Source organism: Pectinophora gossypiella, chromosome 21 (assembly GCF_024362695.1).
Source record: "Pectinophora gossypiella chromosome 21, ilPecGoss1.1, whole genome shotgun sequence".
Lineage (NCBI taxonomy): Eukaryota > Metazoa > Arthropoda > Insecta > Lepidoptera > Gelechiidae > Pectinophora > Pectinophora gossypiella.
In genome coordinates this window covers 1,295,265-1,321,293 of record NC_065424.1, presented here as the reverse complement: position 1 = coordinate 1,321,293, position 26,029 = coordinate 1,295,265, and the positions used below count along the sequence as shown (strand labels likewise).

Genomic DNA, 26,029 nt, shown 5'->3' with positions numbered 1-26,029 from the left:
TATCTTATCTTATCTTATTTAGCCTATACGATCCCACTGCTGGGCAAAGGCCTCCCCTTGATTTAGCTGTTTATTACATTCAGCAATTATTAAGGGCCTTGTCAGGCTAGGTAGACTCTATGGCTAGAATAAACGGACATAAATAAATCATCAGGGGCACGGGCCTTCCCTATGGATGGATAGGGAGATCGGCCCTTAAACCATCACGCGGGCCTAGTGCGGATTGCATAAATAAATAAATCACTAAAATGCATTCAAGCTTTTGTCTAACTTTGCTCTGACTGCCAACTACCGAGTGTTGTTACCAAGAGTGTCATGTATAATAGACATAAACAACAACAGAATGTTCAAAGTAGATCAATTAATTTTCTTATTGTCTCGTGTATTGGATGTAGGTTACTCGTCTGTTATACTCTATGGTGTAGTTGAAAGATAAGCGCAAGCGAAACTAGATTTGTACATTTTTTTACAGACAGATTACTTTGTTTTACCGCAGTTCTGTTTTTGACCAGCTTAGGGCTTTCAATAAACGGATATAGGGTAGTTTCTAACTAGTCAAATCAGTTACGTTTTACTAAACGTTGAAACACGAAATTGCGATTGAATTTGTATGAAAAATCAACCTGTGATGTCATAGAATAACGTGACAAAATGTCGCACTTGTTATTACATTTCTCTTTATGAATTTTAATTCATAAATAAGTTACTTAAATAGAAAAAAAGATAACGTTTTTTGTCTCCTTTAAATCTGTCCTTATTTAGTAATCAGGCCGCATCGAAGCAATTCATTTAAAAAAGCAATATTGCTATTTGACATTTGTTTGCATTGCACACATATATACGCAAATATCATATTACAATATTCTTTTTTTAGATAAATTGCTTCGTTGTGGCCGTTTTAACCTCCCAGAATTTCATAATTTATCTTTGACCTAGGAAACTACCCAATTCAATTCAATCAATGGAATATCAAAATTTTGTATGAAAAAATTCTGGAACACTTTATTCCACGAATTTAATTAACATTAACAATACTACGTTGTCGCAGTTTTCACAAACACTCATAACTTGCACCACACCCTATATCGCAGGCGGTTCAAACTACAACCATAATAATTGTCTTACTGCGCTGCCGTAATACTTAACTGGTCAGTAGCGGTCATTAGTGCTTCTATTTAGATCAAACCTATTTACGACTTTTAATTGTGGAAGGGTTTTTTTTAATAACGTTATTACAAGTGCAAGTAACGGCCTCTGGTCCAGTGGTCGAGCGTTGGACTCACGATCCGGAGGCCCCGGGTTCGAATCCCGGTGGGGACATATCACTAAATCACTTTATGATCCCTACTTTGCTTAGAGGACATTACAGGCTGATCATCTGATTGTCCGAAAGTACGATGATCCGTGCTTCGGAAGGCACGTTAAGCCAAGCACGTTAAGCACGTTATTTACTGATGTAAGTGAGTAATCGTTACATGAGCCACGTCAGGGGCCTTTGGCGCCTCAATCATAACCCTGACACCAGGGTTGATGAAGCTGGTATTCCACCTCACTATACATGTATGTGTTGTTTCAGACGAGCTGGTCTATCACGCTGTTCTCGTTGCGGCCGTGGGCGCTGATCACCTCGCGCATTATCTCCGGGCTCGCCTGCGCAGGGTGCTACGTTGTCACACCGCTCTATCTTAAAGAGGTAAGAACGTGGAAGAAGAAGAATGAGATAGGAAGAGAAGGAGGAGAGATAGAGAGGAAGGATCGGGAGGAAATTGGATGGATTGATCACTATCAAACACTGGCAATTGCCAGCATTGAATTTGTAGTTTGTAGTATTAAACAGAACGACCAGGGGGGTTAAAATGGCCACATCGAAGCAATTCATCTAAGAAAGCAATATTGCTATTTGACATTTGTTTGCATTGCGCAATCACTTTTATATGCGCAAGTGTCAAATTGTAATATTGCTTTCTTAGATGAATTGCTTCGATTGGTCATTTTAACCCACCAGTTTAGTACATTTAATAATTATATTTCAATAAGATAACATTTAACTTTAGTAGTTTTCACTACTTATAATGCTACGATATAATCATCAAGTTCCGTGCAAAAAGTGTGTTTGTTTAAATTTTATTTGCTAAATAAATACTTACCTTTATAAACAAAATCCTAAAAAAATCGACTTCCCCAACAGATAGCGTCGGACAACATCAGAGGAGCCCTAGGTTCCCTCTTCATCCTGTCTCAGAACCTGGGTTACCTGGTGGTCTACATCGCGGGAGATATGCTGTCCTTCGCGGCTGTCATGTGGCTATGCACGGCCATACCAGTCATACACCTGCTAGCGTTTCTGCCCATGCCTGAGACGCCTGTATTTCTAGTCAAGCAGGGGAAATTGAAGGTATGACTTGTGACTTCGCTTCATCATTCTAAATGCGCACAGCCAAGGAATGGAATGGGCTGCCGGCGTCGGTGTTTACTGTATCTTATAACCTGGGGTCCTTTAAATCACAGGTGAATAGGCATTTTTGAATAGGCACAGGTGAATAGACACGTAAAACCAATAAATAGGTTTTAGTTCAGGAGTCTCCTCAAATTCGCCTTTTGTAGGTACCTATTTTTTGGCGCGTCAAACCCGAAGACGACGACATCAGAATACTGATTTTGTATTGAGTCGAGGAAGATTCGAGTTAACAACTAAAATTACGGGTATAAAGTTTAAGCGGTGTTATTAATTGAATTAAACCTTATTGCCAGTTTGAAACGACCTCCGTGGTCCAGTGGTTTGAGCGTTGGGGTCACGATCCGGAGGTCCCGGGTTCAAATCCCGATGGGGACATATCACAAAAAAAATCTCTTTGTGATCCCAAGTATGGTTAGAACATTACAGGCTGATCACCTGATTGTCCGAAAGTAAGATGATCCGTGCATCGGAAGGCACGTTAAGCTGTTGGTCCCGGTTACTACTTACTGATGTAAGTGAGTAGTCGTTACATGAGCCTTGTCAGGAGCCTACGGCGGCTCAATAGTAACCCTGACGCCAGGGTCGATGGGGTTGGTAATTCACCTCACAACCCACACGATAGAAGAAGTTTGAAAAGAGTTCTAATAGGCCCCTAACTCAACAGGAGGCTCGAGCAACACTGGCATGGCTCCGCAACACTTCAGTGGACGACAAGAACCTGGAGGAGGCGGTGCAGCAGCTCGAGCGGGAGGAGGAGTTCTCCAAGTCCATGCAGAAGGCCACATGGAAGAGCATCGGTGAGTTACTGTTGGATTTACCGCATTTTAGAAACAACAGCCAACAGACTCCTTGGTTTAGTGGATAGAAGATCAGACTCACTATCTCGGAGGTTCGGGTTCGATTACCGATGGGCACATTGTCGAAATCACTTTGTGAAACTATGCTTGTTTGATGACTTTTCAGGCTTGAATCGCCTGATTGTCTGAAAAAGTAAGATCTGAGAGACGGAAGGCACGCTAAGCCGTTGGTCCCGGCTATTAGCCGTAAAAACACCTCCACCAACCCGCAGTGGAGTAGCGTCGTGGAGTATGCTCCATATCCCCTCCGGTTGACTGAGGGGAGGTCTGTGCCCAGCAGTGGGACACATAGGCTGTTCGTTATTTTATGTAGAAGGAAAGAACTGAAAAGCTCTGCCTACCTCATCGGGGAAACAGACGTTATGTTATGAATAGTATTTGTTAAAACAACTCATTGGCACTTTCGTCCACAAATAACACAATGCAATTTGAATATTAACACGTTTATTTTATATGAACCACATATGAGGCACACATTTGAAACTCATACGTGCATGTCCCACATGTGGGGCACATTTTTTCTTGCCATAGTGTATTTATCGAAACATAACATTGCACGTGAGGGGTTGATATCTAATTTTCACGTGAACGTGTTAAGTATAACATATTGACTCATCATCATCATCAGCCCAATAACGTCCCCACTGCTGGGGCACGGGCCTTCCCTATGGATGGATAGGGAGATCGGGCCTTAAACCATCACGCGGGCCCAGTGCGGATTGATGACCGGCCTTCGCGAAAGTTGCTTAACTTCAACAATCGCAAACCGAGCGCGTTTACCGCTGCGCCACCGAGCTCCACATATTGACTCATTTAACCTAAATTTACTATCGGAGGGATTATGTATGGGAGGTCAATAGAGTGTCAATACATTAAATAACTAGTTTATCGTCACACAAATAAGGACGAACATTTCATCGCAATTGAAGCACTTGTTTTACCCAAATTTACCTTATCAGCCGCATAATTAAGCCTATTTTATTATTTTAGAAGTAAATAATATATATGGTCTCGATTCCTGCAGACACCTCCTAATTTTATTTAAAGTTATACCCGTCATTTTCATATTCGTCGAAAGGGAAAGGGACAGACTGACAGCTGTTAATTTTAAAATGAATGAGTGAATTAATGAATAACCCGGGCGAATTATAAAGGCATCTCGCTGGTATGCAACCCGTTTAATGTATGCTGACCAATATAAAATGTTGGGAGGGTTATTTTTTTAATTTCTGCCTAAAATTGACGTGTGTTTTAAGAATTTCCCTGTTGGATATTTTATTGGATCTTTTCCTTAATTTGTTCAGTTACCTATTCTCATTAATAATATACAATTTTATTAAAATAAAAAGTAAATATTATCTTATCTTAATTTCTACAGGTGAGGACCTGTAAATCCTCCTGTGGATTCTTTTTTTTTATTTTGGACGCCCTCCACATTGTGTAGTTTAGGTGTTTGATATATTTTTAATTATTTGTCTTATTGTTTTTTAAGTAAATTTAAGATTGTTAATAAGGCGTCCAATATGGAATTAAATGTTTTTTTCTTTCTTTCTAAATGGCTGTTTGTTTTTTATTGTTCACTTTTATTTTGTATCTTTAGCTCTTGGTCTTCCAATAAAAAATAAATAAGTCTCGTAAACAATATCTAAGTAACATAAAGGTGGGTACTGACTGGTGTTATTACTGGAGACGTAATTTAATGTGTTACACAGCGAGCGTTCGTGCTGTCAGTACAGGGAAATAAGGCGCTCGTACCGAGCATCAACACTGATTTTAAGCACATGACGTAAAATATCATGCTCGCTGCGAATGGTACAGTACGCCTCGTAACGCCGGTCAGTACCCACCTTAAAGCAAGCGCATTGGGTGCAATAAAACCTCTAACCAGCAGGTGAACAAACTGCCTACAATAAAAAATCAAGTCGCCGGTCTTCCCCGAGATCGTCACCGCAAAATACTCTCACTTTATTTTGTTTTATTATTTAAGTATATTTCCTTCAGGTGCGCGCGCGCCGGGCGGTTAATAATTTAACCTTAGGTAGTTAGGTCTTAGCATAAGGAATAACACTACGCTTAGGTAGTAAAAACCCTACTACGGACAAATCGCGCTCTGAAAAGTATGAAACAAGAAAAAAAATCTCCGACATTCTTCCGAATTATTGATGTTTAGGAAATAGCTGTGGTCGACCTATCTGGGGGCAATTGATCTAAGAAAGCAATGTTGCAATTTGACGTTTGCGCATATAAAAGGAAGTGCGCAATGCAAACATATGTCAAATAGAAATATTGCTTTGGGGTCTTATTTATTAAAATAACGTGCCTCTAATTGTGTTTTACGCAAGATTTGGAGATAAAACCTATTCGGAGCATGTAACTACTCTATTACAACTACGCGAATCTAAAAAATAGGTATGAGTACACACCCTTATGTATCATAGAGGAAGGAAACTACATTCACTTTGGTGGAGGACGTACTATTGCGTAACATTTAGTTGAGGATAATTTTATCTCATCTTACTTGAGTGGACGCTGTCAGCATTGAATATAACTGTAATTTAGAAAAAGTTGACTAATACTACTTATCTAATTGACATCATATCTATCTTGGCGTGTATAACTTATGTTATATTATAATGTAATTTCCTTGTTTATATATTTCAGATTCATTTTAACATTTAAAAACTTGATTTTATAGCCTTTGTTATAAAGTTGCCATGACATTTACACACACACGCATTAATAATTATTTGACATTGATAAATGATTTTTATTGAATTAAAATTCAATTCGGTGTTTGCTGAAATCAAGAAGGAAAAATACCTGATATCTATATATCTAATCAAATCAAATCAACCAAATATACTTTATTGCACAGACTTAAATTTCAACAATCAGACATAACACATCAATACAGTACAATTTGGGCGGCCTTAGTGCTCTAGAGCAATTTCTTTCAAGCAACCTCTACCAGGAAACAAACATTTACAAACAACTTGGATGTGAGATGGTGTAATCTTACCTAATCATGAGAATCAAACCGAAGCAAAATTCTCTATAGTTTCGATCACCATCGACTCGCAAAGAAGAAGATTCTCTATAGACCTTTAACCTTTATCAATATTCTTTTTACGTACTTACTTACCTAAAATTATTATGCAATCTGATTCGAGAATTTTAAGCAATAAAGTTAGAATAAAAATAATTTATTGCACTAAAATCTTATACAATTTTCATCAGTTTCCTTATTGCTATTGGGCAGTTTCCTAGATCAAAGATAAATTATGAAATTCTGATTACTAAATAAAGTCTTAAGAAAGAGTTTTCTTTTTTCTATTAAAATTATTTTTTAATTTTAATAAAGAAAAACGTAATAATAAGTGCGTCATATTGTCTCATTTTTCTATGACGTCACAGGTTGCATCTTCATACAATTTCAATAGTAATATCGTGTTTTGACGTTTGGTAAAAAGTAACTGACTAGCTGGAAACTACCGCATTCTTAAGGTTTTAGGCCCACTGTACTCGCTCCTGTAGCGTTGGTTCCCCAAATTACCTTGTTTCTAAGAAGTCCTCTCTCTCGTCGACTATTTTCCTGTTTTCGCACGAGCTTAATAACCTATTGCATACCACGACTGGCTGCAATAACAACTATTTTTAGATCGCGATTAAAATTACTTACTAAAATAGTTGTCCTATTAGATATAACGGTAACATAACAATAAAGTTACTTTATACTGATCTTCTTCTATCGCGTGGGTTGAGAGGTGAATTACCAACCTCATCAACCCTGGTGACAGGGTTATTATTGAGCCGCCAAAGGCCCCTGACATGGGTCATGTAACGACTACGTACTTACATCAGTAAGTAGTAACCGGGATCAACGTCTTAATGTCTCTCCGAAGCACGGATCATTTTACTTTTTAGACAATCAGGTGGTCACCCTGTAATATCCTAACCAAACTAGGGATCACAAAGCGATTTTTGTGATGTGTCTCCTACGGGATTCGAACCCGGGACCTCCAGATCGTGAGCATGGAGGCCGTGTTATACTGATTGAAATGGTAAACTTATGGCGTACCGTAATGTTTCTCGGAGGCGTTTTTGAGTTTTTCAAAACCGTCTCGGACAAAAAATAATCAAATGGTTTAGATTCTAAAACAATACAGGATGTTAGTGACATCGTAACGAAAGCTTTGAGGGATGAATTGAGAGGGATGCAAATGATTATGAGTTGATATCCGAAAATAAGTAAAAAAAACACAAATAATTTTGATGAATTTTCTGAGAGGAAATTCCAGTTGATATTGATATTCTGAGTTGACTCAGAATTGTGTTCTGAATCAACCCCTTCAGTATTCGTTACGATGTCACTAACACTCTGTACCTGTATATGTTCTTATTAAATAATAATAATAATAAAAGTTTATTTCGGACTTATAAAAAAAAACATCCTAGCTCATAGCTCATCACCTTAACCCGTAATTTGACTATTTTTCTTTATATTATTTTTGATTATTTTTTAGAGGGTCTTTTATGGAGTAATTTAAATTTAAAAAGGTCCGTAAATGGAAAAGGAGCTCGGTGGCGCAGCGGCAAACGCGCTCGGTCTGCGATTATTGAAGTTAAGCAACTTTCGCAAAGGCCGGTCATAGGATGGGTGACCACAAAAAAAGTTTTCATCTCGAGCAGGAGCATGGAGGACCGTGCTTCGGAAGGCACGTTAAGCCGTTGGTCCCGAGTACATTAGCAGTCGTTAATAACCATCAATCCGCACTGGGCCCGCGTGATGGTTTAAGGCCCGATCTCCCTATCCATAGGGAAGGCCCGTGCCCCAGCAGTGGGGACGTTAATGGGCTGATCGTGATGATGATGACGTAAATGTCACATATGTAAATGTCAGTTCAGTCAGTCAGTTCTCCCGGCAGGAGCCAGTGAATTGCCAACAGGAAGTGATGGACAGACAGACTGTAAACACACTGGTACCTACAGCAATACCGTAACACCGTTGCATCCTCAATGCGTGTTTGCAAAGCATTCGACCAGGGACGGATCACGTCTGTCCTGGACAAAATTGTTATGAAGACCACATTTATTTATTTATTTTTTACATAACATAAACAGCCTACATACGTCCCACTGCTGGGCACAAGCCTCCCCTCAATCAACCGGAGGAGATATGGAGCATACTCCACCACGCTGCCCCACTGCGGGTTGGTGAAGGTGTTTTTACGGCTAATAGCCGGGACCAACAGCTTAACGTGCCCTCCGAAGCACGGACTCATCTTACTTTTTTTTATCTTACATCTGATTTAAGCCTGAAAAGTCCTGAAGTGTTTGGTATCGCAAGCTGATTGGCCGCCTCTAAATAATTGTAATCGGGTCGTCGGGATCGTATATTACGTCCTTCGGACACCGATAAATTCCGCCTACAAACTGCTATACCAAAAACCGTTTTAAAGTATTTCACCAAAATATTCGTTCGTAATCCGCCCCTGGTCACGGAACTGCAATCACATCGTATTCAATCTGCAGTCCGCAGAATTAATCTCCGTCTTGTTCGATATTTCAAAATGTCTGTCCGATTTCGCGCATAAATGGTCGCAAAGGGAAGGGAAAAAGCTGCGGCGTGTGGATGGAAAAGCCATTCAGTTGTCAAACGTGTCACGACTTATGTAATTGTACAGACAGACGACGGTTTTGTCTTGTAATGTTATGTAAGATTACTGTTAAGTACTTGTGATAGGGTTGCTGTTTGTTACACATCGATCTTGACTCGTTCCTTTTTTGACATAATACAAAACATTGCATCATGCGTATATCCCCGTAGGGGTAGGCAAAGGTGTATACTATAAACCCACTGGTGAAGAGCTCGGTGGCGCAGCGGTAAACGCGCTCGGTCTGCGATTGTTGAAGTTAATCAACTTTCGCAAAGGCCGGTCATAGGATGGGTGACCACAAAAAAAAAGTTTTCATCTCGAGCTCCTCCGTACTTCGGAAGGCACGTTAAGCCGTTGGTCCCGGCTGCATTAGCAGTCGTTAATAACCATCAATCCGCACTGAGCCCGCGAGATGATTTAAGGCCCGGCCTCCCTATCCATCCATAGGGAAGGCCCGTGCCCCAGCAGTGGGGACGTTAATGGGCTGGTGATGATGATGGTCATTAGCACAAACCCTGGAAACCATATGATATCAATTATCTATGATTAAAACATGAATTCATACTAAGTCAAATTCTCGAAACATGAGTTTGAACCCGGGACACTACGTTCACGCGTTCTCCGAGGACTATCACGAATTCTGAGTCATATTGTTTTTAATTTGGCTTCCTTTTTTGACATTCACAAGTTAGCCGTAAACTTTGGATAGGAAAATATAATACAGTTTTTCTTCTCCAGTTCTAAAGATAACCGCGATATAAAAGTTCATTATTACAATTCGATTTGTAACAATAAAGCCTTGTTCCTGTGTTTTATTTTATGAATTCCAATAAATTAATAAGGCTATAAGCTAATCAGAACATACATTAATAACACATATACATAATATTAATTCATAATTATACAATATGCGCCATTCGGCAATTATAAAAAAACTTATTAAATTTGACACGTTTAAAACATGTTTTCTTTCGTACCTTTATTTTTTTTTATATCCTTTACCGAATACCAAGAAACGAGAGTCAATCGTAAAAAAGAAAATAATTTTGCATTTGAAACCTGTTCCTTAAGCATAATATATTGTATGAATACTTATTATGATTCTACACGAAGCGACAGCAACATTTTGTGCAAAAAATAAACTTTTGCGGTCACCCGTTATATACAAATATAAAAAAGATACAATGTTAGTAATGTAGCTCTTAGAACGCGACTTATAATTTAAATTTAAACTAATATATTTCCCTTGCCTTGACCCAGACTTTATATTTAAATATTTATAAATATTTAAAGGAGATAAAATATAATATATTCATACATACATAAACTTACGCCTATTTCTCACCGGGGGATTCCAAATTACAGATGTCCTTAGAAAAGGTTCAGTAAAATCTACTCTGAACGTGTATGAAACGATTGATAAATGTGGAGGAAGCAAGAGAAGTATGTAAGGATCGAAGCAAATGGAATTCCATAGTCTCTGCGTACCCCGGTGGGAAATATAATGTATCTAGGTGTAAATATATTTAAATATAGAGGAATTTTGTGCGAAGCCTCGTTCAGATAAGTTCGCACAGTAGATACATATTTTTGCACTAGATAATCAAAGGTAAAGCTCGATCCAAGCTTCTTTTCATGCTATTGTTTGGCGCCTTAAACCATAGAAGTACCTATACTTCTATGGTACAAGCGCCAGCCGCTCCTAATGTGTTCCTACCCTAATCGCTTATCGCTTATGATTCTACATAACATCACACCTGTACCCCAAAAGATAGTCAGTGGTACATCTATGGTAAGATGAACTAAGTATCCAGTACCCACACTTCACCGGTCTTTCTGTTAGACCAACGTGATAGGCGGTGAGTCGTATCGACGTCTATAATGATCGAGCCAACTGCGTTAGTGAAGACTGCACTAAGCAAAGGTGTAATATCCACCCACTTCTCGCCAGCTATTTTTAAGCCCTATTTAATAAGGGGCTATGTGTACGGGGGGAAGTCAAGGAATTGGCCCTTGATAGACTGGAATGGAGGAGCTCGGTGGCGCAGCGGTCAACGCGCTCGGTCTGCGATTGTTGAAGTAAAGCAACTTTCGCAGAGGCCGGTCATAGGATGGGTGACCACAAAAAAAAAAAGATTTCATCTCGAGCTCCTCCGTGCTTCGGAAGGCACGTTAAGCCGTTGGTGCCGGCTGCATTAGCAGTCGTTAATAACCACCAATCCGCACTGGGCCCGCGTGGTGGTTTATGGCCCGATCTCCCTATCCATCCATAGAGAAGGCCCGTGCCCCAGCAGTGGGGACGTTAATGGGCTGATGATGATGAGACTGGAATGGAAAATGCTACACCGACAAGAGCATGGCTCTTAAATTGATGATGATGTAATATCGAGGGCGAGGTTATTACCACTAACCGAACACTGATCCTGGAAACCACGTGATAACAATTACCTATGATCCAAACATGCTTTTGATTCTACAAGGAAAAAAAGTTTTTTAATTTTATTTTGAAGCTTTATTTCTCTTCTCTTCCAGTGCAAGACAAGACGACCTTCAAAGCGTTCAGGATAGCAGTCAACGTAATGTTGTCACAGGAGACGTGCGGGTACCTGGTGGTGCTGATGTATGCTGGTTCCATCTTCGACGAGGCGGGCAGGTCTATAGGCTTGAAGCTCAGCCCGAACAAACAGACCATTATAGTTGGAGCTATACAACTGCTCGGTTCTATTGTTGCTAGTTGCATCGTGGAGCAGACTGGACGCAAGGTAAGTTCATCTTTAAGAAGACTATACGTACGTTCCCAACCTGTGGTTAGTTCTTACTGCAAAGGCCAGCAACATAAGCATTCTGGACACCTTTGTACGGTCACGAGCATTAATATGTATACACATTGGTACCATGTCACATTAACTTTTTTGACAAATTGAACTGTAAGTCTCACTAAATGTCAAATATGTTAGTGCGACAGAGTCCTATACTGGGTACATTATATTGCTCATGACTGTACACGTAGTTGAAGATGAAACAATACCTGTAAACATGATACTTGGCAACACTGTCGGCGAATATCATTCAGATTTTCTACCAGAGAAATGTCATGATTGTTTATTTTTATTCAATAAAAAAGAGGCTTTTCGGCGGGAAACGGGAACGGGACAGTTGCTTTCTTCATTGAGTAATCTAAATAATTAATACGAAGTGGTGTTTTGTGGTTAATGATCGCATTAAGTTAGTCGGAAGACATTCGCGAGTTTTATTATATCGGAGTATTCAATGAACAAAGTGTATCTGCCTATTTTCGCTTCGTGCCAAGAAACCGCTTCATAACTCGAAAGTTTATGCGGACTTTTGAGTTAAGTAATTCGTTTGGGGTTCGGAGTAGGAGTCTACTCCGAGGGTGGGGCTTAGGTTTCATCATCATCACCTTTCATCATTTCATTAATCATCAAGAAAAAAAATACGTAAGACATGGCTGTATTGGCATAGTTCCCTTTGCCTTACCCTTCGGGGAAAACCAAAACAAAAAAAAAATGTATTGAATTCAAACGTATATTTTTGTTTCTTCCAGTGGCTCCTGGCGGGAACATCTCTGGCGACAGGTCTCTCCATGCTGGCCCTGGGCGGCTGGTTCTACATTACGTCGTACGACATCTGGCTGCCGGGCTGGGTGCCGGTGTTCGCGATGTGTCTGTGCATCTTCGCCGACGCTGCCGGGTACCAGCCCGTGCCTTACGTCATCGTTTCCGAGCTGTTCTCATTCCAGGTAAGTTATATTTCGCAACGAGGATACTTATTTAAGTATTTACAAACACGATCGTTATACTTAAAGCACACTTAATTCGAACTCAGCACCGGTAAGTGCCATAAAAACATAACGCTCCTTCTGGTGCAGTCGGGTTCTAGTTTAGCCTATATTGTCCTACTGCTGGGCAAAGGCCTCCCCTTCATCTTTCCCCCTTCAGTCGGATAGAACCAAAAAAGAATTAACATCATATATATATATATATATCTCTCTCTCTCTCTCTCCACAGCACCGTGGCATGGTGACATCATTCGTCAGCTCGATCGACGGGCTCAGCGATTTCCTCCAAACGAAAGCTTACAACCCACTGCTCAACCTTCTTGGGATCCACTGGGTTTTCATCATGTTCTCCATCGTATGCTTCCTCGGCACCTTCTACACAGTCATGTGGGTGCCAGAGACGAAAGACAGGACAGTAGAAGAGATCTACGCTCTTCTAGAAGACGGCAGGACGAAGGAGAAGAGGAAAGATGTCGAGAACGGTAAAGAAGTAAGCAGATTATGATGGTGCTAATGTAACACTAATGACGTACAACGCTAAGTGATGTTTCTAATGGATACTGTGTAAAATGGAGATTTGTGGAAGAGTGTAAAATTGTTTTGACATTTATTTTACAGTAGCAACTAAATTTGACACCGGAACGGAAATAGTTTCTTCTTCTATCGTGTGGGTTGTGAGATGGATTACCAACCTCAGTAAACCTGGTGTCTCCGTGTCCCGGGTTCGATTCCCGGTGGGGACATATCACAAAAATCACTTTCCTGATCACTAGTTTGGTTAGGATATTACAGGCTGTTCACCTGATTGTCCGAAAGTAAGACGATCTGTGCTTCGGAAGGCACGTCAAGCCGTTTGTCCCGGTTACTTACTACTTACTGATGTAAGTACGTAGTCGTTACATGAGTCACGTCAGGGGCCTTTGGCGGCTCAAATTGACAAATTGATTAATTTTGTTTAATGTCGCCGCCGCGCCTGTCGCTTTTAAATGTTATTTCATTGCTAAAATACGTTAGAAGCAATTCTCTAGTGACAGGCACTAGGCGACACTAATTGGGCAGCAATTATTGAGCACCATTTCAACTTAAAATACGCCGACAAAATACCGATGATTCTGACGGACACGACATAGCTCATATAACGACTACGAACTTATTGACGCTTACATTAATTAGTAAGTACGTTATATATTATATCTGTAAGGCCCATAACTCGCCGAGACGCCAAAGCTACGTAACCGCTGACGTCACAAAACAATATGATGTATTAAAATGCGACGTTGCCAGTGCGTCGCCTAATAAATTAACTGGCGATGTGAATGAAGGACTTTCCAGGCTAAATTCCTCAAAAACAATACAGATAGCGCTGTAAAGATTTTCCTTCGTTTAAGCTTCTAATTCAAATTCAAATTCAAAAATATCTTTATTCAGTAGGTAACATAGTTACACTTTGAATCGTCAATTTTTACATAACGAACGTCTCATCCGCCTAAAACTACTGCAGCTTCTCACAACTCACAACAATTTCATGGATAACAGACATATGCATCTTTTATCTTTGTTTTTGGGTACAAATGATGACCCTTTTTATTACACCAAGGTACAATAAGTTTATTTGGAGGGTATTTGGCTAAAATTAAATAAAACAGAATAAATACAACGACCTACCGGTCCCAGAAATATTGCAATAATAATTTGATATCATTGTTTAATAATAACAAAGAAATAACTGATCTAATAATAATAATACCAGCTTATTATAAATAGAATCTCTCCTCCAGCCTCCAGCGCGCCACACTGAGGCAGACCGCCCAAAACAACAACACAACAACACCCAACTACATACACCCTCCACCCATACAACAACAAACACAACAACAACAACCACCCATTATTATTCTGATCAAAATAAAAAAAAGCAATATAGGTAGCAACATAATTCTATACATAATGTGGTCCAAATATCAAGCAACAATTATTTTTATATGCTTCTGCCATTACATTACATTTTTTAATAATTATGTACCCCAGCAATGAGAAAATAGGTAATTATCACGTTAAAAGTGAACAACGCCATCTATCGTGTGTTTGAGGAACGTCGATTGGAAAGACCCTCATTAGAATTTTATAATTTATCTTTGACATAGAAACTACAGTGTCGTCTGCAACTTTGGTCTTATAGACAAATCCGTGCCGCGGCCGGGGTCTTTCGGTCAAGTTTATATGCAACAATTATATTTTTATATGCTTCTGCCGTTACTTTGTATTTTGGAATAATTATGAACCCGAGAAATGAGAAAATAAGTAATTATCACGTTAAAGCTGCACAACGCCTTCTATACTGTTTTTGGTGAACTTAGAATGGAAAGTCCGCCATTTCCTAATAAATGTCAAACGAGACGTATTGATACTTATGTTAATAAAATAAGAAATGGGAACTACAAAAGACAAGGCATCCTACTTAATACGAAATGAGAATTGTTCCTAACTTAATAAAATGTAATAATATTAAATTACAGTCTAAATACAAACAATAATGTACAAATTGTGTACTTACGATCTGATAATTGTAGGGTTAATTAATGGTGCTAATTCCTGCAGACGTCATTTTATTTTATTTTAAGTTATACCTGTCATTTTCTTATCCGCTGAAAAAGAAAGAGATGAGTAATCTACACGCATAAAATTTATGGAACATACGTCAATTTTAAGCAGAAATCTAAAACAACCGTCTAAATATTTTACATCGGCCAATACCCCGACAGAATTAAGTTGACAGCACACGTCAAACAATTTGCATACTAGTGAGATACTTTTTGATTCGCCCGGGTTATTCATTCATTTACTCATTCTTCCTAAAATTTACGAGTGCAAATCATCCGTCTCTTTCCTTTTCGTCGAATAAGAAAATGACAGATATAACTTAAAATGAAATTAGATGGGTCTACATTAATTAGCACAAATATATAAGTTAATTTTAAAGATCAGTCTTTCTATAAATCGCCTATATTATGTACTTTTATTAAATTGTGATAATTGTTACAATTACATAAAAATATTTATCAAAGTAAGTACTATAAGTACGGAAAGAATGCACTTTAAATTTAATTATGTAATAATTATGTGGATATTATTTTGAAATAATAAATTAATTCTTATCAGATACAATATTTCAATGAATGAATTGTATACTTAATTAGTTTTTACCAGTGTACATGATTTTTCGTACATACACACTCCTTATCACTGAAATACAAAGTATACAAACAGACATACAAACAAATAGCTGGACAATGGGAAAGAAGTACATTTCTCCCTTTTTCTGGTCTTTTTTCTTATTATCTACTCTGTTTTTAGGGTCCCGTATCAAAATTGTAAAAAAGAAACCCACACAGATTTAGTCTGTCTGTCACTATTAATTGATACAAAGGATAGCATAGCGGGATATATTGGAATATTCCAATTTTAAAAAAATATATATATTCGAATTTGTTCGCACACGTGCACACAGAAATGCTCAGCGTTGTTTGGTACAGGTACAGTCATGAGCAATATAATGTACCCAATTTAGGACTCTGTCGCACTAACATATTTGACATTTAGTGAGACTTACAGTTCAATTTGTCAAAAAAGTTAATGTGACATGGTACCAAAGTGTATACATGTTAATGCTCGTGACCGTACCTACTTCATCTATGTGCATTGCCCTTTATCTACAAAGTGTATGTATGAAAAAGTGACTTTAATGCAAGGTTCAATCGAAGGACATCGTTGTAAACGTCTCGGAATATGAAGACTTCTTAATTATACAGCGTGTTAGTTACACCGCACTAAATACTGAAGAGATTCAGCTCACGATTCTGAGTTAATATCAAATAGAATTTTTGTCGCAAAGGTATATGACCCGGAAAATATATTTTTTATTAATTTTCTGACAAGAAATTCCATTTGATATTACCTCAGAATCACGGTCTGAAACATCCCTCACAGTTACCTACAAGGTGTCGCTAACATACGTTCGTACTTGTACGGGCTGTAAGTGACATCGTAACAAATTCTGAGAGGGATGATTCGGGTCATGATTCTGAGTTAATATCAAGTGGAATTTTCCATCGCAAAAGTATGGAAATGGAAATAATTTTAAAAAGGACAAAAAGAAACATGAATTTTGCGACGGAAAATTGCACTTGATATCAACTCAGAATAGTGGTCTGAATCATCCCCCTCAGTATTAGTTACAGTGTCACTAACACCCCGTGTGTGATAGCATACTGCTATTTAGGGGGCAAAAATGCCCTCGACCCAGAATGTGATATTTTGACGAATTACTGTGTTAGCCTAGTGTCTATGACGACATTAAAGTATTTTATTTATAAGAAGAACATACGCCTTTTATTTTACATCCTTACACTTTTTATTCCATCATCATCACCAGCCCATTAACGTCACCACTGCTGAGGCACGGAGCTTCCCTATGAACGGATAGGGAGATCGGGCCTTAAACCATCACGCGGGCCCAGTGCGGATTGGTGGTTATTAATGACTGCTAATGCAGCCGGGACCAACGCCTTAACTAACGTACCTCCCGAAGCACGGAGGAGCTCGAGACGAAAACTTTTTTTTTGTGGTCACCCATCCTATGACCGGCCTTTGCGAATATTGCAACGTATACATAAATAGCCTATATACGCCCCACTGCTGGGCACAGGCCTCCCCTCAATCAACCCGAGGAGGTATGGAGCATACTCCACCACGCTGCTCCACTGCGGGTTGGTGGAGAGGCTACTAGATAAACTTCATTTTTTAAAAATAAGTAATCCATTCAGATATCAAACCCAGGACCTTCAGTTTGGTAAGGCGTCTATCTATTACACCACACAGATCGCCGTGTGAGAACCTTTAGCGCTCCCCATTTGTCCGACCAAGTATTCAATGCCTTCTGAAGCAAACCTACAATAAAAAAGAAGTAGGTATTAAACATTTACAGCACTAAGTAAACTTCGAAAACTATAAAATACAAGTGTAATCACACTCAACAGAATATTGCAAAATAAAATATACACATAATATTATATCGAATACGATAAAAATATAAATTTTTGCAACATAAAATTTCATTACTTACAAATGTTGAAATAGTACCTACTTAACAAAATAAATAAATAACTTTTAAAATGTTAAATATTTTTCTATTTGTTATTTTATTAAATTTTGCTGTTGGATCAATATGGAAGAGGGAGGAAAAAGTGGAACCTGTCGGTTGTAAGTATCTTCGTACAGCCATGAGCAATATAATGTACCCACTTTAGGACTCTGTCGCACTAACATATTTGACATTTAGTGAGACTTACTGTTCGATTTGTCAAAAAAGTTAATGTGACATGGTACGGTCACGAGTATTAATATGTATACACTTTGGTACCATGTCACATTAACATTTTTGACAAATTGAACTGTAAGTCTCACTAAAAGTTAAATATGTTAGTGCGACAGTGTCCTAAAGTGGGTACTTACATTAAAGTGTATACATATTAATGCTCGTGACCGTACATCGTGTGGGTTGTGAGGTCTATAACCAATCTCAGCATAGAATAAAGAATACTACATATAGAACGGTAACTCTTCGCCTCGCACCAATTCGTATAGGATGTCGATTTCACCCCCTCTGGGACTTACTTTAGTCTTAAATGGCTGTAAGCCGTTAAGGAGTAAGAAAGCGCGCGGATTGTGTCTCACAGTGTAATAAAATGGTAACACAGTGGTAACGTAAGTACGTTATCAAAGAGCAATGGCTGTTTGTCACAGGATTGAGCATACCTGCTCTTCTTATACAATGATGTACCTACCTCATCATCATCAGCCCGTCCCCACTGCTGGGGCACGGGTCTTCCCTATGGATGAATAGGAAGATCGGGCCTTAAACCATCACGCGGGCGTAGTGCGGATTGATGGTTATTAACGACTGTTAATGCAGCCGGGACCAACGGCTTAACGTGCCTTCCGAAGCACGAAGGAGCTCGAGATGAAAACTTTTCTTTTTTTGTGGTCACCCATGACCGGCCTTTGCGAAAGTTGCTTAACTTCAACAATCGCAGACCGAGCGCGTTTACCGCTGCGCCACCGAGCTCCTCCAATGTACCTACCTAACGCTACCCAACGGTTAATTGGGATATATTATAGTCGTCAGCTTATGTTATGTTCTTATGTTTGGTTGCGATTTGGCCAGCTATTCTGATCCATTTCATGCCCCACCAGTGAACCTACGATTTAACATCGACAACAATGACCTGCCAACGGGCCCGTTCCGACGGAAACACCACAACGTCGACAGCCTGCGTATACGCATGGACCCCATCTCCAAACAGGCGCTGAGGATCAGGTAAAATGTATAAAGTTGACGAAAGACCCCGACCGCGGCACGCAGACGACACTGTAGTTTCCTACGTCAAAAGATAAATTATGAAATTATAATTACTAAATCAGAAGATCACAGATCCAAAGGTAACAAAAAATGAAAAAAAAATGTTTTCTATTTAACTTATCTGTGATTTTTACTATAGGAAAATGTAAATAAATAATAAGTGCGACATTTTGTAAATTTTTCTATGACGACACAGGTTGGTGTTTTCATACAAATTCCATAGCAATTTCGTGTTTTGACGTTTAGTAAAAAGTAACTGATTGAACCTACACTATTGTCATAATCGTTTACAACTTGGCTAATCACTAACAGATCGCTTTTAGCGATAAGGCTACTTTTAGTTTCCCTTGAACTTTTTCCTTGTTGTGTGTGCAATAAAGGTTTTATTCATTTAAAAACATGTTGTGATAGGGGCGGCAACTCTACGGACACGCTGAACTACCCGTACATGGCGGCCATCATCATCAACGGGCGGCTGTGGTGCGCCGGCGCAATCGTCGACATCAACTGGATCGTCACCGCTGCGCACTGCCTCAATTAGTAATGTTACCATACACGTGTCATTATACTCACCACTGTTATTGCTGACTGTACAGTACAGTCATGGGCAATATCATGTACCCACTTTAGAACCCTGTCGCACTATCACTTTACACTAGCCATATTCCTCGCTGCTCTCGACCTTTGCACTAAGAACAATCCAGCATGGGGGTCATCATTCTCTCTTGTTACTATATATAGTGTTTGAATCTCAGGGGCTTAGGGACGGTACTGAAAAGTATCCGCGCCCGAAGGACGTAATATACGATCCCCACGACCCGATTACTTTAGCCATAGAGGCAGCCAATCAGCTCGCAACACCAAACACTTCAGGACCCCGATACCGACCCCGCCGGCGTGGTCGACGATTTCCCTCAATCAACGCTTATCGCTATCGACCCACTAGGGTCTAATTCTTTCAAATATTTTTCCTCTCAGACGACGCCCTGAGCCGAGGTTCTCACCCAACTGGGCACCCTCAGGCCTGTTGCCTTCAGCGCTCCCCTTTGTCCAGCCAAGTAGTTAATGCCATCTGCGGCAAATCATGATAATCAATCACTCGACGTGACAATAAGTCACGTCAAAAAAAAAGAATCTCAGGAATCTCAGGGGTTTCTGAGTTTATAAAATACAAGTGCCTACGTGATAATTGAATGTCTTTTCCCCACAGCGTCCTCCACGTGTCCCCAATGAAGACTCTAGCGAAGTACGTGAAGGCGCGCGTGGGCAGCGCGCGGCCCCACGAGGGTGGCCAGCTGGTGGACGTGGTGGGGGCCGTCAGACACCCCAAGTTTGAGGAGGAGCCCGTACCACACGCCGACGTCGCTCTGCTGAAGCTGTCTGAGAACCTTGGTAAGTACATAAATCAAATCAAATCCCACGGCCTCTGTGGTCCAGTGGTTGAGCGTTGGACTCACGATCCAGAGGCCCCGGGTTCCCTAGTTCGGTTAGGATATTACAGGCTGATCACCTGATTGTCCGAAAGTAAGATGATCCGTGCTTCGGAAGGCAAGTTAAGCCGTTGAGCCATGTCAGGGGCCTTTGGCGGCTCAATAGTAACCCTGACACAAGGGTTGATGAGATTGGTATTCCACTCACACGATAAGAAGAAGAGAAATCAAATCCAATACAAGTATATTGCACGGAAGTTAATTTTAACAAGCAGATATGACACATTTAATAGGCCTACCCGCATTTGACCACTTTTTGTTTACAGAGTTCGGCAAACACGTGAACCTGATCAAGATCTACGAGGGTATGAAGGAGCCGTTTGCGCAGAGCTTTGTCGTCATCACTGGATGGGGAGCCACCAAGGTAACTTGTCGCTTATTATCCTGTACTAAGGTAGGTAAGTACCTACGCCCAGTTATTCCGAGCCGTTGTTCAATCGTATCAGGGGGGGAGGCCTAAAAAAAACAATATTGATATTGACATGTGTTTGACACGTGTGCTGTCAACTAAATTCTGTTGGGTTATTAGCCAATGCAAATTTTTTATAGGGTTGTTTTAGATTTGTGCTTAAAATTGACGTGTGTTCCATAAACTTTATGCTTCTCGATTACCCGTCCCTTTCCTTTTCGGCGGATAAGAAAACGACAGATATAACTTCAAATAATATTAGATGTTGTGTACAGGAATTAGCACCATTGCGCAGATATTTTGATCTGCAAATGTCAAATAACATTATTGCTTTTTGAGGTGAATTGCTTCGATTTGGGCTTTTTACCGCCTCTGCAGGGTCTACACGACAACCGCGAATTATATCGAGAGCTTCTACCAATAAATCTACGTAGACAGACGTCGTACGATTGGTGGAAGCCGCTGGTGTAAAATCTAAAGTATACCTGCCTCCAGGGTTCGGACACTGCGTTCAGAGACCAGACCCCGGACCTCCTGACGGCGCGACTGAAGGTGCGCACGCAGCACTACTGCATCGACGCATACCAGCTCGTCAACGGCTTCATGTTCACCGATGACTTCTTCTGCGCCTCGCTCAGGAACGGCACCAGGGATGCTTGCTTGGTAAGGGGCTCCGTAGCAGTGGCACAGCCCATACAAACAACCTCGTTTTACACGACACTACATATTGACGTTATCGCACACGCGCATCAGTGTGTGTGACGTCTGACGCCCATACGATTGAAGACTAAAGTATGACCAAGGGTGTTGAGGTAAACCTAGCTCAGAAGCTGGTGGAGAGCGGAGAGTTGCCGTTCTATACGTAGTGTTATATTATTCCATGCTTAGGCTTCGATAGTGATGCGAAATTGGTAAACTTGAAGCACGTACCTTTCCGAATTGAGGACCGAGGATCCGACGTCTTCATAAGCGAAGTCACAAATTAAGTAATAGTTCTAAGTACTTACTTTCATAAATTCTCCGTCAACCAGCGCTTGCCGCTATCGACCCACTAGGGTCGATTAATTCTTTCAAATATTTTTCCTCTCAGACGACGCCCTGAGCCGAGGTTCACGCCCAACTGGGCACCCTCAGGCCTGTTGTCTTAAACATTGTACCGGGTGAGAGCCTTCAGCGCTCCCCATTTGTCCGGCCAGTCAATGCCATCTGCGGCAAATCTACAATAAGTCACGTCAAGAAAAAACTTTCGTAAATGATGTGGTCATTTCTAACAACGGAATAATAACATACTTACTTTATTTGTGTAATTTGGTATTACCCCGGTAAGAGAATAAATTCTCCTTGCTTATCACCTTCTTAAAATGGTTTTAAGATAAAACAAAGAAGAAATCACTTTGTCAGAAATAGCTACACACTGCTTTGAAATTTCTGTCAATTTGAAAGAGAAATCAATATCTGTATTGTTCATTAAAACATTTTCAATCACCAATAAAACACTTCTCCTGCAACAAAAACTCCCTGGAAATTTGATAAACACTCCCAAATCACTTAAAGCCAAAAGGATGTCATCGTTTATAAAAATATTTCCCTTGAGGCGAAGGTACTTGACTCTGAGTGGAAACTCAAGTATGGACGCTGCTGTGGTGATGGTATACGCCCTCTTGCTGAGTATTTTCGTGTGGCTGGTCCGACGCAGGAGCAGCGGCCGTGAGCATCGACCCTGAACGCTCATCTTCATTTCACTGAATATCTCGCTCACACGCACAGGGTAAGGCTTGAGTACCGCGAACAAAATGATCTTGTAACCGAAAAGATTTCGTTTTCCAAAAATCTGAAGACAGGATATACCTACACAAAATGAATACCCGACTTTTAACCCGAGCAGACCCTAAGTCATCGACTACCGCGATGGGACCAGGGGGTTAAAATGGCCACATCGACGCAGTAATTCATCTCAGAAAGCAATATTTCTGAATTGCTTCAATGTTGCCTTTTTAACCCATCAGTTTATAGTTGTCATTGTTTGAATAGGTTTTCTAAAAAAGTAGGGTTGCCTCATCTAATCCTGGAGCGTTATGTGCAGGAGGCAATTATAAGTAATTTTTGTTTTGTTACCACTATAAAGTGGTCCCATCCTGGTACTTGATGACGCAGGGTTTGTTACGGTCCGCTCTCCTACTAACAGATAATAGAGAGATCAACTGTATACTTATAACATAGTATTGTTGTATTTTTGTGTGGTAGTTCGACGCTGGTGCGCCGGCCGTGCAGCAGAACAGACTCATGGGCGTGATGAGCTTCGGCCCCGAGCGTTGTGGTCACGAGTACCAGCCCGCTGTCTTCATCAAGGCTTTTTACTTCAGGTAAAGCAAACGAGCATCAATATGTATACACTGGTACTGTCGACAAAGTGCGTAATTGCAAAGTTCAATTGTGACGTAGTGACTTACAGCTGGATCTCTCATGGTGACTCGTAGCCATGTGATTCACGATTCAGCGAATATGATGGGAAGTGTACCGGAATGTAAGATAAACAGAGGTAGAGGCAGTTCTTAATTTTTTTACTATTCCATCATTAATTATAGAAAGGGAATTTTTAAGAGCCTCCGCGGTCTAGTGGTTAGAGCGTTAGGCTCACGACCTGACCCTGCTGCGATTCCTGATGGGGACATTATCGAAACTCTACCCACCTTGATGTGATTATTAGCGTAATTTAAGTATATCCGTCTGATTTATTGTCTACCAGCGATATCTGATTTACCCAAGACGATTTACCATGATATTGTGAACTAGAGAGTTCTGATTTACCATGATATTGTGTACCATAGTTCTGATTTACCATGATAATGTGTACCAGAGAGGTTCTTGTTGCTCTATGGATTTATCATGATATTGTGTACCAGAGAGTTCTGATTTACCATGATATTGTGTACCAGAGAGTTCTGATTTACCGTGATATATTGTGCACCAGGGACTTCGTGAAGCACACCATATCGTCGTACAAATCAACCGCTGACCTGATCGAAGCGATAGAGGCGGTGGACCCGACTCTCAAACCTCCTGTTCACGTGGTAAGATTCATGTTTGATTTTAGAATACTCATACATCACCAGATTAATTTTATAGTGTGCAGGACTCATCCATACATCGCCTCGTAGTCGGGTGCTCTCCCCCTTTCCTTTCCTTCCCCCTCTCCACCACTAATGTGTATTGTATGGTGTGTCACAGGTGATGCAGCACCCGCCGCGACATCATCCCGTAGCCGAGTGCTCTGTCCTGTTCCACTCTCCTTCCCCTTCTTTGTCCCTCTACCACTTAAAGTGTATTGTATGCTGTATCACAGGTCATAGCCGGGTGCTCTCTACTCCCCCCTCTCTTGTCCCCCACTGTTTCCCCCCCCCCCTCTTCTCCCCCCACTCTTCTCCCTCCCTCCCTTTCCACCACTTAAAGTGTATCATACCTATGGCATGTTATGTCACAGGTGAAGCAGCGCCAGTCGAGACCCTACCCCGTAGAACCCCCCCCCACATTTTCCTCACCCCCTCTCTCCAAGTGGTAGAGTCTTCTTCTTCTTTGCGAGTCGATGGCGATCGATACAAAATTTTTGCGGCACAATTATTGGCCACGCTTACTATGGAGCATCAATAATGCTCTGTCACAGGTGGAGCAGCACCCGTCGCAACACCACCCAGTACCCGGGTTCTCACTGTTAAAATGTGTGTGGACTGATTATTTCACCACTCGCAGACTGTATTAAAGGAAACGCTGATTGTTTTGCCACTTCGCATATAATTCGGCTTTAGTAGAAATTATAAAGGTTACAAACACACGACAATAAGAGAAGATCGATGAATACAAAAATTAATTTAAAAATAGTAAAGAATTAATAAAAAAAATTAACCTTTTTTTTATAAGGTATTTTTATGTTGCAATTGTCAACACTCACTACTCCCCCCACTCTTCTCCCCCCCCCCCTTTCCACCACTTAAAGCGTACCATACCTATGGCAAGTTGTGTGACAGGTGAAGCAGCGCCAGTCGTGACACTACCCCGTAGCCGGGTTTTCCCCCCCGTTTTCCTCACCCCCTCTTTCCACCATTCACTTATTGATGCTCTGTCGCAGGTGGAGCAGCACCCGTCGCAACACCACCCAGTTGCCGGGTACGACGACGCCGCCACGCCGCCGGACGAGAAACACGATTAGTTAGAATAAACTATATACATCACAGTATAATACACAATGTTTTATTTTATTTGGAATGGAATTCTATTTGCTTCGGTCCTGACGTACTTATACATATATCTCTTGCGTCCTCCACGTTCATGTATTCTTCAACAATTTTTTATTCTTTGAAAAATGAAAAAAAGTATTCGTAACATAGACGTTTCTTTATTTTTCTTGTATCGTGAACTCACACGACGAAATACAAGACCGGCGACGTCAAAATAAAATAAAAAAGCATGTGTTGGAAAGGTTTTACTTAATTAAATATGCCTTAAAAATTTAAGCAGTTTCGAGGGATTTTTTAAATTCAAAAGTGCCATTCTGGCTGGTACCTAAACATATTTTTTTGCCCGACTGCGGAGAAGCAAAAACGAGGGTTATGTGTTTGATCGCTACGTATGTAATGTAGACGACAGGTCGACATGTGTGGCAATTCTCTAGTGACATGACGTTTTCAATATCGATATATTTTTATTATGTATGTAACAAAATGTGAACAAAATAATACCACGTTTTCATTTAAGTTAATATTTATTCATCTGAATCATCTAACGTATCGCTACAAAAACTTAAAGAATCTTCGTCACTGGTATCTCCGACTTTTATAATAAAATCTTCCATTTCATTTTCCATTCCCATTAAATTATGTAGAGTGAATTATTGTTTTTTTTTTGCTTGAACACGCGACGAAGATGCAACCGTAGCCATTTTTAAAA

General features: G+C 40.3%; 2 protein-coding genes across 2 annotated transcripts in view; both read left to right on the top strand.

Moving 5' to 3' along the window:
* Positions 1-17,150, top strand: part of LOC126376569 (solute carrier family 2, facilitated glucose transporter member 8-like) — a 55,940-nt gene extending 38,790 nt beyond the window's left edge. The window contains exons 4-9 of the mRNA XM_050024049.1: positions 1,577-1,693; positions 2,189-2,395; positions 3,123-3,255; positions 11,505-11,734; positions 12,538-12,732; positions 13,001-17,150. Coding sequence (XP_049880006.1) covers positions 1,577-1,693; positions 2,189-2,395; positions 3,123-3,255; positions 11,505-11,734; positions 12,538-12,732; positions 13,001-13,276 — 1,158 coding nt within the window. The 3' untranslated portion in view covers positions 13,277-17,150. The remainder of the gene's footprint in view (positions 1-1,576; positions 1,694-2,188; positions 2,396-3,122; positions 3,256-11,504; positions 11,735-12,537; positions 12,733-13,000) is intronic.
* A 798-nt stretch (positions 17,151-17,948) lies between these two features.
* On the top strand, positions 17,949-25,335 carry LOC126376719 (trypsin-like; the record flags this gene model as incomplete). Its single annotated transcript, XM_050024275.1, has 9 exons — positions 17,949-18,030; positions 19,024-19,147; positions 19,601-19,729; positions 20,400-20,581; positions 20,946-21,043; positions 21,584-21,751; positions 23,333-23,451; positions 24,060-24,159; positions 25,212-25,335. Coding segments are annotated over 9 exons (1,083 nt in total), but the record flags the coding sequence as incomplete, so codon positions are not given.
* Between the last annotated feature and the right edge of the window lie 694 nt (positions 25,336-26,029).